The sequence below is a fragment of the Procambarus clarkii genome, chromosome 67 (genome assembly GCF_040958095.1).
Source record: "Procambarus clarkii isolate CNS0578487 chromosome 67, FALCON_Pclarkii_2.0, whole genome shotgun sequence".
In the NCBI taxonomy this organism is placed as follows: domain Eukaryota; kingdom Metazoa; phylum Arthropoda; class Malacostraca; order Decapoda; family Cambaridae; genus Procambarus; species Procambarus clarkii.
Genome location: NC_091216.1, coordinates 9,036,139 through 9,054,610, shown reverse-complemented (window position 1 = coordinate 9,054,610; position 18,472 = coordinate 9,036,139). Strand labels below are relative to the sequence as shown.

General features: G+C 45.6%; 1 protein-coding gene across 7 annotated transcripts in view; it reads right to left on the bottom strand.

Moving 5' to 3' along the window:
• LOC123767771 (glutaminase kidney isoform, mitochondrial) overlaps positions 1 to 18,472 on the bottom strand; it is a 188,314-nt gene that overhangs the window by 9,786 nt on the left and 160,056 nt on the right. For all 7 annotated transcript variants that reach the window (XR_011223924.1, XM_045757814.2, XM_045757815.2 and 4 more), the window contains 2 exons: positions 13,818 to 13,975; positions 296 to 431 (listed from right to left, as the gene is read on the bottom strand). Coding sequence is in view for 6 of the 7 variants with exons in the window: in XM_045757814.2 (XP_045613770.2) it covers positions 296 to 431; positions 13,818 to 13,975 (294 nt within the window). In the remaining variant the exon portion in view is untranslated. The remainder of the gene's footprint in view (positions 1 to 295; positions 432 to 13,817; positions 13,976 to 18,472) is intronic.

Below are 18,472 nucleotides of genomic sequence, written 5' to 3'. Positions count from 1 at the left end.
GTGCTATACTAGGCCTAGGAATATTCAAGTTTTTTTTTAGCATTATTTCTTCTGGACTTTAAAGTGAAAGTACCAAAGTCTGCAAATTGACCATTACATCAAAATATGTACAAAAAGTAAAAATATGTCAAAACATGCCCACATAGTTACAAAAACTACAATATAAACAGGAGGATGGGTTGAAATAAACACACACACAAACGCATGCACACTGTTTGTGGACGTCAGTTGCATGTTTTAATATGAAGATGAACTCTCAACTTTTAAAGAAAGACCATGTCAAAATAACTCGCACCTTAGGCAGAGGGTAGACTTGACAGTTATGCAGGAGATACTTAACAATCTCCAGGTGGCCCTCTGATGTAGCTACGTGCAGCGCTGTCCTGCCGTCGTAGTCCTTCGTCTGCATGTCGGTTCCTGAGAGCGAGTGTCTGAGGAAAACAAAATTTGTTTGTGAATAATGGCAATGTCTTATCTCTTTCGACTATTTGGATGTATTAAGCAACTATTAGGTATAAACTCTTTGACGGCATTTTTGTTTTATTTAACTACACAATCCAATATATATTTAAAGACCATAGCCATACAGTATAGGCGTGCAAAAGTGTAAGATTTATGGGCTGTGCTGAACCTATAAAATAGATTTAAAACTAAATGCTTTTGAATAACATCACATATTGGAATCTTAAAGCATGATACTGTTGACATGCTTGCAAAGACAGCCTGTAGTAGACCAGTAGTAAAAATGAATAAGCATTTCATTAGCAGTGATAAAGAGAGAGTAGATTAACTAATATCTGCTGAAACTCTTACTCACCAAACAAATTCACAAGGACTTTAATACTATAGCATTACACATTATGATGAATACTATGAGGAGACATTTATATATGAACTAATAGAGCAAGAACTCGGTAATGTTATATTATAGTAACCAGAATACGTCGTGTATACAAACGTCTGGCAGCTTTCTCAAAAATAAAATGTCGAATATACCATATGTCAACTTTGTGAGAGAGAAAGCATGCATTTCCTTGAATATTATATTGTAGAATGTCCCACATTGACTCTTTCATCCCCCTGTGATGAAAGAGCATATAGAATTTGAATATAGTAACCTAAGACCATATAGAATTTGTGATCCGCTTACCTAGAAGCCGAGCTTAAAATCTTATACATCTTATAAATCTTAAAAGAAACCAGTTCTGAAATTACCATATAACCCTCAATTAAATAAACTGACCCTAGAATGCAAGTGATACAAGACATAATATTGTTTTCAATTACCCAAATACTGTACAATTAGGGAACGGTAATAGAATACGGGATGACAGAAATCCGGGAGGTGTCGGATATTCTGACACTAACATACTAGATTACTAACACCCAATATAACCAGCAAACCTGGTTATACTAGTTACATTAGTTAGTCATAAAAGGATTACATAAAACGGAAAATTTGAGACGTCAACATCAAAACATTAATTTAACACAACAACTATTCTTGGGGACTCCTGGTTCAACCTTGAAGCCGAGCGGACGTCTGGACACCTCCTCCGCTTGGGGGCCGCCTGTTCACGCCTTGTTTTCGCGTTTTGGCTTTGCTACTGCCGTTTGGCATCCCTTTTCAACGGTCCGATTGTACGACGCCTGGCGCACATGTCGCCTTGGGTCACAGGATTATTGATAGATTTTTTTTTTTGACGTGTACTGGCTGGTTCTCCTGGCGGGGTGAGTGTTCGGGGGCCGGCTTGGCCGAGAGGTGCCGGGGGGGTTGGCGGGTCTTGGTGGGCTCCTGGTGTGCCCTCAGTCGTGGTGGGCGGCCGGCTTCTACTCTGCCGGGGGACGCTGAATGATTTTTTGCGTTTTAGTTGGGGGCCGAGTTTTGGTTTTCTACCTGGTGTTCTCTGTGTGGGGCGGGGCCGGTGCTTGTCACCCTGAGGGACTCCTGGGACTCCCCCAATCACCTGCCTGACTGTGCGTTTATTTATTGTATGGCATATTAGTTTCTAGTGATTGGCGTCACTCGTTTTGCGATTTGGCGTGGCGTTCCACCTTTCCAGGCTTCGCGATTCACCCTTAACGGGTCCGCCGGGGCGCATCCGATCCTACGATCGTCGTCGCCCCTAAATCAACAACATCAACAACAACAACAACAACAACTATTCTTTAAACTACCAGTCTAGAAATTAGAATCAGAAAAAATTATTCTCTATGACTGGATCTAATATAATTATCAGTAAAACCACAGTCTACCTTCCTAAGTCCATTTAACAAACAGAAATAGAACCATATTTCGGGAGACGCCATGGAGGAGGCAGGTCGGTCCGGGAGAGCCTGACATTGTATATAAACAAAGAGAGAGGCTCCCGTTAGGTCCGATACGCATCACTACAAAAACCCGAAATTAGAAGTCGACAAACAGTGAAACTGCCACAGCGACCTCACCATCTTCAGGAGTACCTTTATATCCAGTTTGAATTAAATATATCTTTTTAGAAGGCCTGCTAGCATTAGATAATTTTAACTCGGTTATGAAATGTACGAAGCCCAAACAAAGGGTGAGCCTGGTTTACTAATAACACAAACTTCATTATTTCATATCACATATTGACTAGAACATTGTTATTTGCATTAGTTATTGTGTAAATATTTGGAAGGTAACCATTGATGAGCCGAAGATAATTACAGCAAGCTGTTAACACTTACTGGAACCTGTACAGACGCCCACTTGCTCTAACAAAAACAACAGGGCCGCCATTAACAGGTCCAGGCCGGTCCACATGTGGCAAACCAAAGTTTGATGTTGGAAGACCAGCTCTCATACAACCAAACAGCTGAGACCAATTTAACCATAAATTGACCCATTCTTAGTTGTAATACTAACCCAATTTAACGGTAGAATATTATTCAGTAGTTTATTATAATTATCATCTCTTTGATTAATAGACTGTGTAAAATAACCCCCCCCCCATAACTTGTAACTTGTGTTCAGGTAAACACCTAGGTCCCCCAAGGTCTCCAAGCATAGATGCTTGGGGACCATTCATGCTTGTTCGCGTTTGTGTTGCTCACGTGGCCCCACAAAGTGAGGTGATTATATAAAATATCTATGCCCAAGCTGACCACCAAGTGCTGTGGGGATGTTGGGGAAATTGCCTCGGCTACCAACGTCTTTTGGGAACCATTCAAGCCTGTTTGCATATATATATATATATATATATATATATATATATATATATATATATATATATATATATATATATATATATATATATATATATATTTATATATATATATATATATATATATATATATATATATATATATATATATATATATATACATACATATATATATATATATATATATATATATATATATGTATATATATATATATATATATATATATATATATATATATATATATATATATATATATATATATATATATACATACATATATATATATATATATATATATATATATATATATATATGTATATATATATATATATATATATATATATATATATATATATATATATATATATATATATATATATATATATATATGCGAACAAGCCTGTATGGTCCCCAGGACTATATGCAACTGAAAACTCACACCCCAGAAGTGACTCAAACCCATACTGCCAGGAGCACAATGCAACTGGTGTGTACAGGACACCTTATCCACTCAACCATCACGACCGAACAAAAGCTGATGGTAGCCGAGGCTATTTGCCCATCAGCCCACCGGTACTCTGATGGCAATCTTCGGCATAGTATTTTATCAAATCACCTCATTCTTTGGGGCACACTTGACGAACACAAATGCAAACAAGCCTGAATGGTCCCCAGGATTATATGCAACTGAAAACTCACCCCCCAGAAGTTACTCGAACCCAGACTGCCAGGAGCGCAATGCAACTGGTGTGTACAGGACACCTTATCCACTCAACCATCACGACCAGACTAAAGCTGATGGTAGCCGAGGCTATTTGCCCATCAGCCCGCCGGCACTCTGATGGTAATCTTGGGCATAGCATTTTATCAAATCACCTCATTCTTTGGGAAGTCACTTCTGGGGTGTGAGTTTTCAGTTATATATATATATATATATATATATATATATATATACATATATATATATATATATATATATATATATATATATATATGTGTGTGTGTGTGTGTGTGTGTGTGTGTGTGTGTGTGTGTGTGTGTGTGTGTGTGTGACGATAATCTCCTTCAAGAGACTGAGCCTGCTCTTCCCTCCAAAAATACGTCGCTACAAATATATAAAACTACTATGGAAGAAATATCCAACAACGACAACAACATCTCCAAGGTTTGCCAGAGAGCAAAACGTATGCAGCCAGGAACACCTGCTCCACCTCAAACCGCCAAACTACCTGTCTTGTCGCCTGCTCATTGCTGATTGGCTGCGGGGTCCAGCTGCAACTGCACTCCACCCACCATACTACTTGATGTCTGGGGCCGCCACGACCTCAGTCTTCAGAATATCCCGTGCTTTAGACAAGTTAACACGTCTCGTTGGTAGACTAAGCCCCAGGCTTACGTGTACTAAGAGAGGTGGCAGCTTGAAGCCAATATTCCGACACCTATTTCCTTTGTGTGCCATAAATTTGTTATTTGCTCACTTGTCTTAACGTAACTTTTCATTTTGTCATTTGATTATTCTTATTACTTTGATTGATTTTATTATACGAATTTGTATGTCCATTTTTATTCATGTTTTGCTTTCTTTAACGTAATTAAAATTTCATTGTTAAAATTTACTTGTGTTTTGTGTGTCTTCTCCTTACCTTACCACAGACAAAGTTCCAGATTTTCTATTTTTTTTTTTTTTTTGTTTCTATGTGACGAGGCCATACCCCTAGCTTTGAACAGCCGAACACCAACGCGTTACCGTCACATATTATATGGGGGCCTGTCCTAGGAGCTTCACTCAGGTACTGGTGCCAAGTGGTAATTAATGGTAAGCGTATTTAACTTTGTTAACGTAGCTTTTACTATTTTTCATATTCAATTTCATTTTTTATATGGTGCGGTGTATTGTGCATTATGAGAGTAGCATATGGTGAAGGTGAGACATCTTTGGATTACGTGGTGACTGTAGGCCTCAGTCATACTCTTAATTGGTCATCTCTCCCTCCGTGTTATTACTCGTGTTTACCATCTTTGTCCCTTGGATATTTCTCATTTTTGACAGATCATCATATTGGTACTCTGGTACTGTGGTCTGCCCCGGGTCAAGTGCACCCAATCTTCTGCAATCTGACTGTAGGAGGACAAAGAGGGCCATAGTTCCTCTAGCTCGAACTTTAGTTGCTGAATTGGGACCTCAGCAGCAGTTCTCGTCACCAGTTGACACCTCGCACCCCTACACGTCAGTCAGAGATGATGATACATACAACGGTAGGGAATTAGCTTACTTTTTCAGAGCACAAAAGTTCGCTAATTCTGTAAGTATCATATTAATTTAAGTAGGAAAAACTTGCTTTATGTCCTATAGAGACTCGGCAAGGTATGCCTACATCCTTGGACTACCAATTTTACTTTTGAGGCAATTAACTGTTTCATTTGTTTTCGAAACTCTGTTTCATTTGTTAGTAGGATTTTCTTGCCCTTATCCTCTTACATGAGTACCGGGTACAAGATTTCCTGCGCCTTTGATTTAAATTAATCATTTAACATCTTGTTCTTAACTTTAATTGTTAAAGATCCCACAGGATAGGTACCAGTTGCCACGTTGTCCTGTTTCTGACATTCACTATAACTGAATATTCGTGTATATTTATTTGCTAATTTCACCATGTTTCGTCTCCAAGCTTTCCGTGCAAATCCAGCAGGTGAAATAGGGACTTTAAGTCGTGCCAAGAGGACTGAATTACAAACTCTTGCACATGAGTATCAACTAGAAGTTCCCTACCAAGCCAACAAAAATGACCTACACAACTTGTTGCTGGATCACTACTTAGACCAAGGTAAGATAGACTCTGAAACTCATGAAACTTACTATATTGCAGATAAAACTGACTTGGCAACGATGAAACTCAAACTAGAGCTGGCCAAGATTGAACGTGAGCAGCAAAGAGAAGCAGCTGCCATACGAAGGGAAGAACACGAACGTGAGGCTGCTTTGAGGAGAGAAGAACAAGAACGCGAAGCTGCCTTGAGGAGAGAAGAACACGAACGTGAGGTCGCATTACTCCGTGAACGTGAACGAGTACAGCTTGAAACCAAACAACGCGAGTTGGAGATGCAACGCGAACATGACAAGCAACAAGCGACTCTGGCTCTAGAGTGTCGTCAACGCGAAATCGCCTTGGAAACTTCACACTTCACTCAACGCCAGCAAGCTACTGCCAATCTTCCCGTCAGTTTTAATATATCACATGCAAGTAAGTTAATGCCATCCTTTGTAGAAGCAGAAGTTGATGTGTTTTTCACCACCTTTGAAACCCTTGCTAATCAACTCAGTTGGCCTGTCGACCAATGGGCCACACTTCTCAGAGTCCATCTTACAGGTAGAGCTGCAGTCACACTCAGTACTTTGGCGTCTGAGAATGACTACCAGACTCTGAAACAAGCAGTGTTGGACGCCTACCTCCTCTCTACCGAAAGTTATAGAAGGAAATTCCGTGACCACCTGAAGGCAAGTACCACTACCTTCCTCGAGTTTGCTAACACAAAACGGAGATATTTCATGAAATGGCTGGAAGCAGCACATGTCTCTACTTTTACAGAACTCGTCAACCTGATGCTAGTTGAAGAATTCTTGAGACGTGTGCCACCTCCTGTCCGTCTCTACTTAGCAGATAAAGAAGAAACCGACTACCTGAAGTGTGCTAAGTCGGCTGACACTTACAGCCTCATCCACCGGCTGACACCCGAACCATCCTCCAGTAAGAAGTCGTGGTACAGTTACGAGAAAGTGAGCCCCAATCAAGCTGGTTCGCAACTGTACTGCAAGTATTGTAGACTCTATGGACATACCATAGACAAGTGTGGTAAGTCTCAATACAAGGGAACCACTGACCCACAAAAACCCAAACCAACTCCTCCTAAGTCCGGTAAGCCTGTGATGAATGTTGGTGTTAATGTTAATGATCTTTCTCTTTTCAGTAACCCCCTGTATACTGGAACTGTCTCTGCCAACGGTTCAAATCCGGAGGGACGTTTCAAATTGAAGATCTTGAGGGACACAGCGGCTCTTCAATCGATCATCTTGAAGTCGGCTATGCCCAACATCGTCTACACCGGAGAAACTGTCTTCATCACTGACCTCACTGCTACCACTCCATACCCTCTCGCCAGAGTCCACCTGGATTGTCCCTACGTGAACGGAGAAGTCCAAGTCGCCGTCAGGGAAAAGCCTTTTCCCATGCCTGGAGTGCAACTTCTCCTAGGCAACGACTTGGCAGAAGACCTGCAACCGACCAACCTGATCGTCATGGACAAACCCCAGGTGTGTAACTCTGTGCCAATAAATCCTATTCTAGCGTATGTTCCAGCAGAGGTTCAAGAGAGTGATGAAGTTTCTCCTCCGGTTCTCGTGACCACCCGTGCACAAGCCGCACGTCCACAGCCAGCTGACTCTACTGCTACCGCTGTCCCTCAAGACCCTCAGAAACTACCCCCGCATCTGACCAAGTTGGAGTTCCGTAAGTTGCAGAGGGAAGATCTTACTTTAACACCATTGTTTTTCCAGGCTGAGACTCAACCCGACAGTATTCCTGGGTTCTTCCTAGAGAACGACTTGCTCTACCGCAGATATAGACCCAGTAAACTGAAGGAGGAGGACGATTGGGCCAACATCGAACAACTTGTGATTCCTACCAGCCTGCGGCCCACTATTCTACACCTGGCCCACGGAGCACTCTCCCACTACGGATTCAACAAGACTTACCATGGAATTCGTCAAGACTACTACTGGCCAGGTATGGTAAATAGCGTCAAACAGTATGTAAAACAGTGTCATACATGTCAGATGGCAGGCAAACCGAACATCTCCATTCCCAGAGCGCCACTGATTCCCATACAGGTGCCTGCGGAACCTTTCCACAGACTCATAATAGAATATGTTGGTCCTTTACCTCGGACCAGTTCAGGTAACGCCTATATCTTAACCATCCTGTGTCCTACCACCAGATTTCCCATAGCAGTTCCAGTGAAGAACATCACGGCTGCTACGGTTGTAAAACATCTATTGAAGATCTTCACTCAATACGGATTTCCCAGGGAGATTCAGAGCGACTGTGGTACCAACTTCACCAGTGATCTCTTCAAAAGGACACTGGAGGAGTTCAACATCAAACAGGTATTGTCCAGCCCCTATCATCCTGCTTCACAGGGTTCTCTTGAACGTAGTCATCAGACAATCAAAGCACTCTTGAAAAAGTTTTGTAGTGAAACCTCTAAGGATTGGGATAAGCAAATCGACCTTATAATGTGTATTTACAGAAGTCTCCCCAATGAGTCCCTAGGAGTATCTCCTTATGAGATGTACGGCCGTAAGTGCCGTACTCCCCTTAAGGCTTTCAAAGACTCTCCCCGAGATGCCACCTTCAGTGAGCATCAGAATGTGCCCCAGTTTCTTCAAAACCTTCAACACATTCTAGAGAGAGTCCACCGTTTTGCCCATGATAATCTATTGAAAGCCTAGGAGAGGATGAAGACTCATTACGACCAGACCAGCAAAGTAAGAAAATTTAAGCCGGGAGACTTCGTCCTAGCATACTTCCCTATCCCAGGTTCACCTTTACAAAACAGGTTTTCAGGACCCTACCACGTCAAAGAGTGCAGAAATAACAACAACTACGTTATAGAGACTCCAGATAGGTGGCAGAAGACCCAGCTGTGCCACGTCAACCTCCTGAAGCAATATAATGGTACTCCTCCCACTGTCCTAATTAATTATTCCACCTTCACAGAACCCTACATCCACAGTGAGACCTTCCCAGCTTCTCCTCCCGAAAGCACTGACAAGGAGTCAGCGCTTTCTAATTCCGAAATCCTTAATGATCTTCCCAAATACTTTCAGGATAATCCTAGTGCACCTCTTGTCAAGATCTTCAGAGAACATCAGGAGTTGTTCAGAGATGACCCCCAAGAGTGTAATGTTACCCAGCACGACATCCAACTGCTCCCCGACACCCGGCCGATTCGTCAACCCTTCTACCGAATCAGCCCGAGCAAGAAGGGAGTCATGCGTGCTGAGGTGCAGTACCTCTTGGATCATGGACTGGCTACACCTTGTGAGTTCCCCTGGGCCTCACCTTGTATCTTGGTGCCCAAACCCCAAGGTAAGGTGCGGTTATGTACTGACTATCGTAAACTCAATCAAGTAACTGTCAAGGATGCTTACCCCTTGTCTAGGATAGATGACATCCTTGATGCCATTGGTAGTGCCCAGTACTTGTCCCAAGTGGACTTGCTTAAGGGGTACTATCAAGTGTGTCTAACGGAGCGCGCTAAAGAGATATCTGCATTCATCACTCCTTTTGGACTTTTCAGATATGAACGCCTTCCTTTCGGACTATGTAATGCCCCGGCCACCTTTCAGAGAGCTGTCAACCGTGTCATCCAGGGCTTGGATATCACATACGCCTACCTGGACGATATCGTCGTAGCATCCAACACCTGGAGTGAACATCTGCTCCAGCTGCGACGTCTGTTCTCAAAGCTCCTGACAGCCGGCCTCACCATCAACCTGGGCAAGTCCACCTTCGCGAAAGGTAAAGTGCGTTATCTGGGTCATGTTATTGGGAGTGGCAGCCTAGCTCCGTTAGACTCACACACTCAAGCCATCCAACAGTATCCACAGCCTACCAAAAGAAAGCAGCTCCTGCGCTTCCTTGGTCTTGCCTCCTACTACCGTAGGTTTGTGAGGAATTTCAGTACAGTCGCCACACCTCTAATTCTATTAACCAGTCCCAAGCAACGGTATAATTGGACCATGCAGCAAACCGTTGCTTTCGAACAACTCAAATTCCTCCTCTGTTCTAATCCCATTCTCGCCTCACCAGATATCACCAAGCCTTTCGTCCTTCATGTCGACGCCAGTGGTACCGGCATTGGTGGTGTCCTGATGCAACAACGAGGCGAGGAGGTTCTACCTGTCAGCTACTACAGCTACAAATTGAAACCACACCAGAGGAACTACAGCACTATTGAAAAGGAGCTACTATCCATCGTCCTGAACCTCCAACACTTCGCTCCGTACCTACAAGGCGCCAGGTCTACAACCATCTTCTCAGACCACAACCCTCTCCGCTTCCTACATCAAGCCCAATTCACTAACCAGCGTCTTCTATGGATGGGATTTGTATTTACAAGATTTCAACCTGGAGATCCGCTATATCAAGGGTTCTGACAACACCATAGCCGATGCCCTCTCCAGAGTTTATGAAGTAGAAGCGACTCCATCCATTACTCCACCACATAACGACGTACTTCTTCCAGAACCGCAGGCTTCGGGGGAGAGTTGTGACGATAATCTCCTTCAAGAGATTGAGCCTGCTCTTCCCTCCAAAAATACGTCGCTACAAATATATAAAACTACTATGGAAGAAATATCCAACAACGACAACAACATCTCCAAGGTTTGCCAGAGAGCAAAACGTATGCAGCCAGGAACACCTGCTCCACCTCAAACCGCCAAACTACCTGTCTTGTCGCCTGCTCATCGCTGATTGGCTGCGGGGTCCAGCTGCAACTGCACTCCACCCACCATACTACTTGATGTCTGGGGCCGCCACGACCTCAGTCTTCAGAATATCCCGTGCTTTAGACAAGTTAACACGTTTCGTTGGTAGACTAAGCCCCAGGCTTACGTGTACTAAGAGAGGTGTACTTTCTACTTCCTATTGCTTAGATACTCCCTTATCCACTGGAGCACCTTACCAGCTACACCTGCCTGTCTCTCCAGCTTATGTACCAGCCTCTTATGCGGTACTGTGTCAAAGGCTTTCCGACAATCCAAGAAAATGCAGTCCGCCCAGCCCTCTCTTTCTTGCTTAATCTTTGTCACCTGATTGTAGAATTCTATCAAGCCTGTAAGGCAAGATTTACCCTCCCTGAACCCATGTTGGCGATTTGTCACGAAGTCCCTTCTCTCCAGATGTGTTACCAGGTTTTTTCTCACGATCTTCTCCATCACCTTGCATGGTATACAAGTCAAGGACACTGGCCTGTAGTTCAGTGCCTCTTGCCTGTCACCCTTTTTGTATTTTGGGACCACATTCGCCGTCTTCCATATTTCTGGTAGGTCTCCCGTCTCCAGTGACTTACTATACACTATGGAGAGTGGCAAGCAAAGTGCCTCTGCACACTCTTTCGGTATCCATGGTGAGATCCCATCTGGACCAACAGCCTTACTAACATCCAGATCCAGCAGGTGTCTCTTGACCTCCTCTCTCGTAATTTCGAACTCTTATAAGGCCGCCTGGTTTATCTCCCTTTCTCCTAGCACAGTGACCTCACCTTGTTCTATTGTGAAGACCTCCTGGAACCTCTTGTTGAGTTCTTCACACACCTCTCTGTCATTCTCTGTATACCTGTCCTCGCCTGTTCGAAGTTTCAATACCTGTTCTTTCACTGTTGTTTTCCTTCTGATGTGACTGTGGAGTAGCTTTGGTTCGGTCTTGGCTTTGTTTGCTATATCATTTTCAAAACTTTTCTCTGCTTCTCTTCTCACCCTGACGTACTCATTCCTGATTCTCTGGTATCTCTCTCTGCTTTCTGGTGTTCTGTTATTCCGGAAGTTCCTCCACGCCCTTTTGTTCAGTTTCTTCGCTTCCATACATGCCCTATTGTACCATGGATTCTTCTGTTGCTTCTCGGATTTTTCCCTTTGGGCCGGGATGAACCTGTTTACTGCCTCCTGACACTTTGGGTAACATAGTCCATCATACCCTGTACAGAGTTATCTCTGAGGTCTGTGTCCCAAGGTATTTCACTTAGGAAACTTCTCATCTGTTCATAATTTCCCTTTCGGTATGCCAGCCTTTTGATTCCTAGTTCTTTTTTGGGGGAGATAAGTCCTAGCTCTACCAGGTACTCAAAGTTCAATACACTGTGGTCACTCATTCCCAAGGGCACTTCCATCTTAACTTCTCTTATATCCCACTCATTTAGGGTAAATATCAAATCAAGCATTGCTGGTTCATCTTCTCCTCTCATTCTTGTTGGTTCTTTGATGTGCTGGCTTAGAAAGTTTCTTGTTGCCACGTCCAGCAGCTTAGCCCTCCATGTTTCTGGTCCTCCATGCGGGTCTCTGTTCTTCCAATCTATCTTCCCATGGTTGAAGTCTCCCATAATTAGTAGTCCAGATACATTCCTGCTAGCAACAGAAGCTGCTCTTTCTATTATGTTAATGGTGGCCATGTTGTTTCTATCATATTCCTGTCTAGGTCTTCTGTCATTTGGTGGTGGATTATATATGACTACGACTATAATTTTTTTCTCTCCATTTGTTACGGTACCTGCTATGTAGTCACTGAAACCTTCACAGCCCTGAATATCCATCTCCTCAAAATCCCAACCTTTTCTTACCAGCAGAGCTACACCACCCCCACCTCTTCCTTCCCTCTCTTTCCTCATAACATAATAGTCCTGTGGGAACACTGCGTTTGTTATCATTTTCGTGATCTTTGTTTCTGTGAGGGCTATTATGTCTGGGTTTTCCTCTAGTACCCGTTCACCAAGCTCATTTGCTTTATTTGTAATTCCATCTATGTTAGTGTACATCGCTTTGAGGCTCACTTTCTTCTGTCCCTTCTCAAATCGCCTCCTTGGTGAGTGTTCTGCTGGTGGGGGAGGCTGTTCCATGGGTGTGAGGACCTGTGAGGTGGATAACTGGGTCTCGGAGGATACTGGGATGAGGGGACGGGGGATCCACTGAAGGGGGAGGGACAGGGAGGGTATGGGGTGAAAGGGGAGGGAGGACGGGAAGGAAAGGGGGGGAGGGAGGACTCGGGAGGTGGGGAGGGGTAGAAGGGTGGGGATTGAGTGTGGGGGGAGGGAGATTTGGCTGAACATTTGAGTGAGGGCAGGGAAGGTTTGGGGTAGGGGGGTTTTCTATGCAGAGGAGGGAGGCGGGGTTGTCCTCCCTTCTGGTGTTACTGGGTAGCTGGTTGTGGGTTCCCCCCTCGCTTCTGGGGGTGTTGTGTTGGAAGCTGTGACTTCCTGGTTTTCCAGGAAGTGTGTGTGTGTGTGTGTGTGCCTGGGGTAAAAGAGACCCTGGAGCTGCCAGTTTTCTTTTTCAGCGCCTTAGTGTGGCAATCCAGAGAGGAAATGCTCACTGCATCCATGGTTCTTGCCCGCCATCTGAGGAGCTGGAGGAGCTATTCAACTTGTGACAAGCAGCCTTGTACCCTGCGTGTAATCAATATTGTAACTTTTTTTGTGTAATGACATTTTCACATAAAGTTAGATAAATATACACACATACCAAAAGAAGAGGGGTGGTAGGAGAAGCTCATCATGTGTGTAACGTGGGATTACCTCATCAGGTGTGTAACGTGGGGATTACCTCATCACGTGTGTAACATGGGGATTACCTCATCACGTGTGTAACGTGGGGATTACCTCATCAGGTGTGTTACGTGGAGATTTAGTGTTTATTCCAACTATTCCAACTTGAATATTATCATCTTTTGATATATCTCAAATAATATTTTGTAATCCAATGATAATTTGATGCTCATGCTTATTGAATACAAAAGGTTATTTCTGTACCTTCAGTATAAGACCAATAAATCCAGTATATAACAATAATTTGAGGTTACCGTCTGAGAGCCGAGAGATCTCCAGCGGCAGCAGAAAACAGCAGGTCAAAGAGGATCTGAGCTTTGGACTCTGCCTTGGCCATGCGCGGGTCACACTTGGAGGTGAAGTGCCCGCGAAGGTTGTCAAAGTTGTGGAAATTGAAACGAGATACCAGCTCCTGTAAATAACATGTGCTTCAGTCTCTTCAACTGTATGAGCCTTAAACTTAAAGTATATAATGTTCTGGTGTACATCCTGGCTCTAGTATTAAACATTAAGAGAAACAGAAAATAAATTTAAAATAATAATAATGTTTAAATTTTTCATATTTTGTTTTTCATATCCATGAAATCAAGTTAAATTATCATGAACCTCATTACCACGCCTTCCAGTGTCGTAGAATCTAGAGGGAATAATTCAAAGGAAAGATAAATGAAGAATTGGAAAAAATAGTTGTATTAATATATCTTTTTAACATGCCTTATCACATTTTTAACTCTACACATGCATGTACCTAGCTCCTCTACACTGTACAGAGGGTTACACTGTGTCAGTTGTGATACTGTGACAGTAAAGGCCGCATCTTCCAGGAAGGTTCATCACCACCACACATCCCACAGGAAGGTTCACCACCACCACACATCACCCAGGAAGCTTCAGCATCACCACACATCTCCCAGGAAGATTCACCACCACCACACATCACTCAGGAAGGTTCATCATCACCACTCATCTCACAGGAAGATTCACCACCACCACACATCACTCAGGAAGGTTCACCACCACCACACATCACCCAGGAAGCTTCAGCATCACCACACATCTCCCAGGAAGGTTCACCACCACCACACATCACCCAGGAAGGTTCACCACCACCACACATCTCACAGGAAAGTTCACCACCACCACACATCTCCCAGGAACGTTCATCATCACCACTACACATCACCCAGGAAGGTTCACCACCACCACACATCACCCAGGAAGGTTCACCACCACCACACATCACCCAGGAAGGTTCACCACCACCACACATCACCCAGGAAGGTTCACCACCACCACACATCTCACAGGAAAGTTCACCACCACCACACATCTCCCAGGAACGTTCATCATCACCACTACACATCACCCAGGAAGGTTCACCACCACCACACATCACCCAGGAAGGTTCACCACCACCACACATCACCCAGGAAGGTTCACCACCACCACACATCACTCAGGAAGGTTCACCACCACCACACATCTCACAGGAAAGTTCACCACCACCACACATCACCCAGGAAGGTTCACCACCACCACACATCACCCAGGAAGGTTCACCACCACCACACATCACTCAGGAAGGTTCACCACCACCACACATCACCCAGGAAGCTTCAGCATCACCACACATCTCCCAGGAAGCTTCAGCATCACCACACATCTCCCAGGAAGGTTCAACACCACCACACATCTCCCAGGAAGGTTCAACACCACCACACATCTCCCAGGAAGGTTCAACACCACCACACATCACTCAGGAAGGTTCACCACCACCACACATCTCACAGGAAAGTTCACCACCACCACACATCACCCAGGAAGGTTCACCACCACCACACATCACCCAGGAAGGTTCACCACAACCACACATCACCCAGGAAGGTTCACCACCACCACACATCACCCAGGAAGGTTCACCACCACCACACATCACCCAGGAAGGTTCACCACCACCACACATCACCCAGGAAGGTTCACCACCACCACACATCACCCAGGAAGGTTCACCACCACCACACATCACTCAGGAAGGTTCACCACCACCACACATCTCCCAGGAAGCTTCAGCATCACCACACATCACCCAGGAAGCTTCAGCATCACCACACATCTCCCAGGAAGGTTCAACACCACCACACATCTCCCAGGAAGGTTCAACACCACCACACATCACCCAGGAAGGTTCACCACCACCACACATCACCCAGGAAGCTTCAGCATCACCACGCATCTCCCAGGAAGGTTCAACACCACCACACATCACCCAGGAAGCTTCAGCATCACCACACATCTCCCAGGAAGATTCACCACCACCACACATCACTCAGGAAGGTTCATCATCACCACTCATCTCACAGGAAGATTCACCACCACCACACATCACTCAGGAAGGTTCACCACCACCACACATCACCCAGGAAGCTTCAGCATCACCACACATCTCCCAGGAAGGTTCACCACCACCACACATCACCCAGGAAGGTTCACCACCACCACACATCTCACAGGAAAGTTCACCACCACCACACATCTCCCAGGAACGTTCATCATCACCACTACACATCACCCAGGAAGGTTCACCACCACCACACATCACCCAGGAAGGTTCACCACCACCACACATCACCCAGGAAGGTTCACCACCACCACACATCACCCAGGAAGGTTCACCACCACCACACATCTCACAGGAAAGTTCACCACCACCACACATCTCCCAGGAACGTTCATCATCACCACTACACATCACCCAGGAAGGTTCACCACCACCACACATCACCCAGGAAGGTTCACCACCACCACACATCACCCAGGAAGGTTCACCACCACCACACATCACTCAGGAAGGTTCACCACCACCACACATCTCACAGGAAAGTTCACCACCACCACACATCACCCAGGAAGGTTCACCACCACCACACATCACCCAGGAAGGTTCACCACCACCACACATCACTCAGGAAGGTTCACCACCACCACACATCACCCAGGAAGCTTCAGCATCACCACACATCTCCCAGGAAGCTTCAGCATCACCACACATCTCCCAGGAAGGTTCAACACCACCACACATCTCCCAGGAAGGTTCAACACCACCACACATCTCCCAGGAAGGTTCAACACCACCACACATCACTCAGGAAGGTTCACCACCACCACACATCTCACAGGAAAGTTCACCACCACCACACATCACCCAGGAAGGTTCACCACCACCACACATCACCCAGGAAGGTTCACCACAACCACACATCACCCAGGAAGGTTCACCACCACCACACATCACCCAGGAAGGTTCACCACCACCACACATCACCCAGGAAGGTTCACCACCACCACACATCACCCAGGAAGGTTCACCACCACCACACATCACCCAGGAAGGTTCACCACCACCACACATCACTCAGGAAGGTTCACCACCACCACACATCTCCCAGGAAGCTTCAGCATCACCACACATCACCCAGGAAGCTTCAGCATCACCACACATCTCCCAGGAAGGTTCAACACCACCACACATCTCCCAGGAAGGTTCAACACCACCACACATCACCCAGGAAGGTTCACCACCACCACACATCACCCAGGAAGCTTCAGCATCACCACGCATCTCCCAGGAAGGTTCAACACCACCACACATCACCCAGGAAGCTTCAGCATCACCACACATCTCCCAGGAAGGTTCAACACCACCACACATCACCCAGGAAGCTTCAGCATCACCACACATCTCCCAGGAAGGTTCAACACCACCACACATCACCCAGGAAGCTTCAGCATCACCACACATCTCCCAGGAAGGTTCAACACCACCACACATCTCCCAGGAAGCTTCAGCATCACCACACATCACCCAGGAAGCTTCAGCATCACCACACATCACCCAGGAAGGTTCAACACCACCACACATCTCCCAGGAAGGTTCACCACCACCACACATCACCCAGGAAGCTTCAGCATCACCACACATCTCCCAGGAAGGTTCAACACCACCACACATCACCCAGGAAGGTTCAACACCACCACACATCACCCAGGAAGGTTCAACACCACCACACATCACCCAGGAAGCTTCAGCATCACCACACATCACCCAGGAAGGTTCAACACCACCACACATCACCCAGGAAGCTTCAGCATCACCACACATCACCCAGGAAGGTTCACCACCACCACACATCACCCAGGAAGCTTCAGCATCACCACACATCACCCAGGAAGCTTCAGCATCACCACACATCACCCAGGAAGGTTCAACACCACCACACATCTCCCAGGAAGGTTCAACACCACCACACATCTCCCAGGAAGGTTCAACACCACCACACATCACTCAGGAAGGTTCACCACCACCACACATCTCACAGGAAAGTTCACCACCACCACACATCACCCAGGAAGGTTCACCACCACCACACATCACCCAGGAAGGTTCACCACCACCACACATCACCCAGGAAGGTTCACCACCACCACACATCACCCAGGAAGGTTCACCACCACCACACATCACCCAGGAAGGTTCACCACCACCACACATCACCCAGGAAGGTTCACCACCACCACACATCACCCAGGAAGGTTCACCACCACCACACATCACTCAGGAAGGTTCACCACCACCACACATCTCCCAGGAAGCTTCAGCATCACCACACATCACCCAGGAAGCTTCAGCATCACCACACATCTCCCAGGAAGGTTCAACACCACCACACATCTCCCAGGAAGGTTCAACACCACCACACATCACCCAGGAAGGTTCACCACCACCACACATCACCCAGGAAGCTTCAGCATCACCACACATCTCCCAGGAAGGTTCAACACCACCACACATCACCCAGGAAGCTTCAGCATCACCACACATCTCCCAGGAAGGTTCAACACCACCACACAT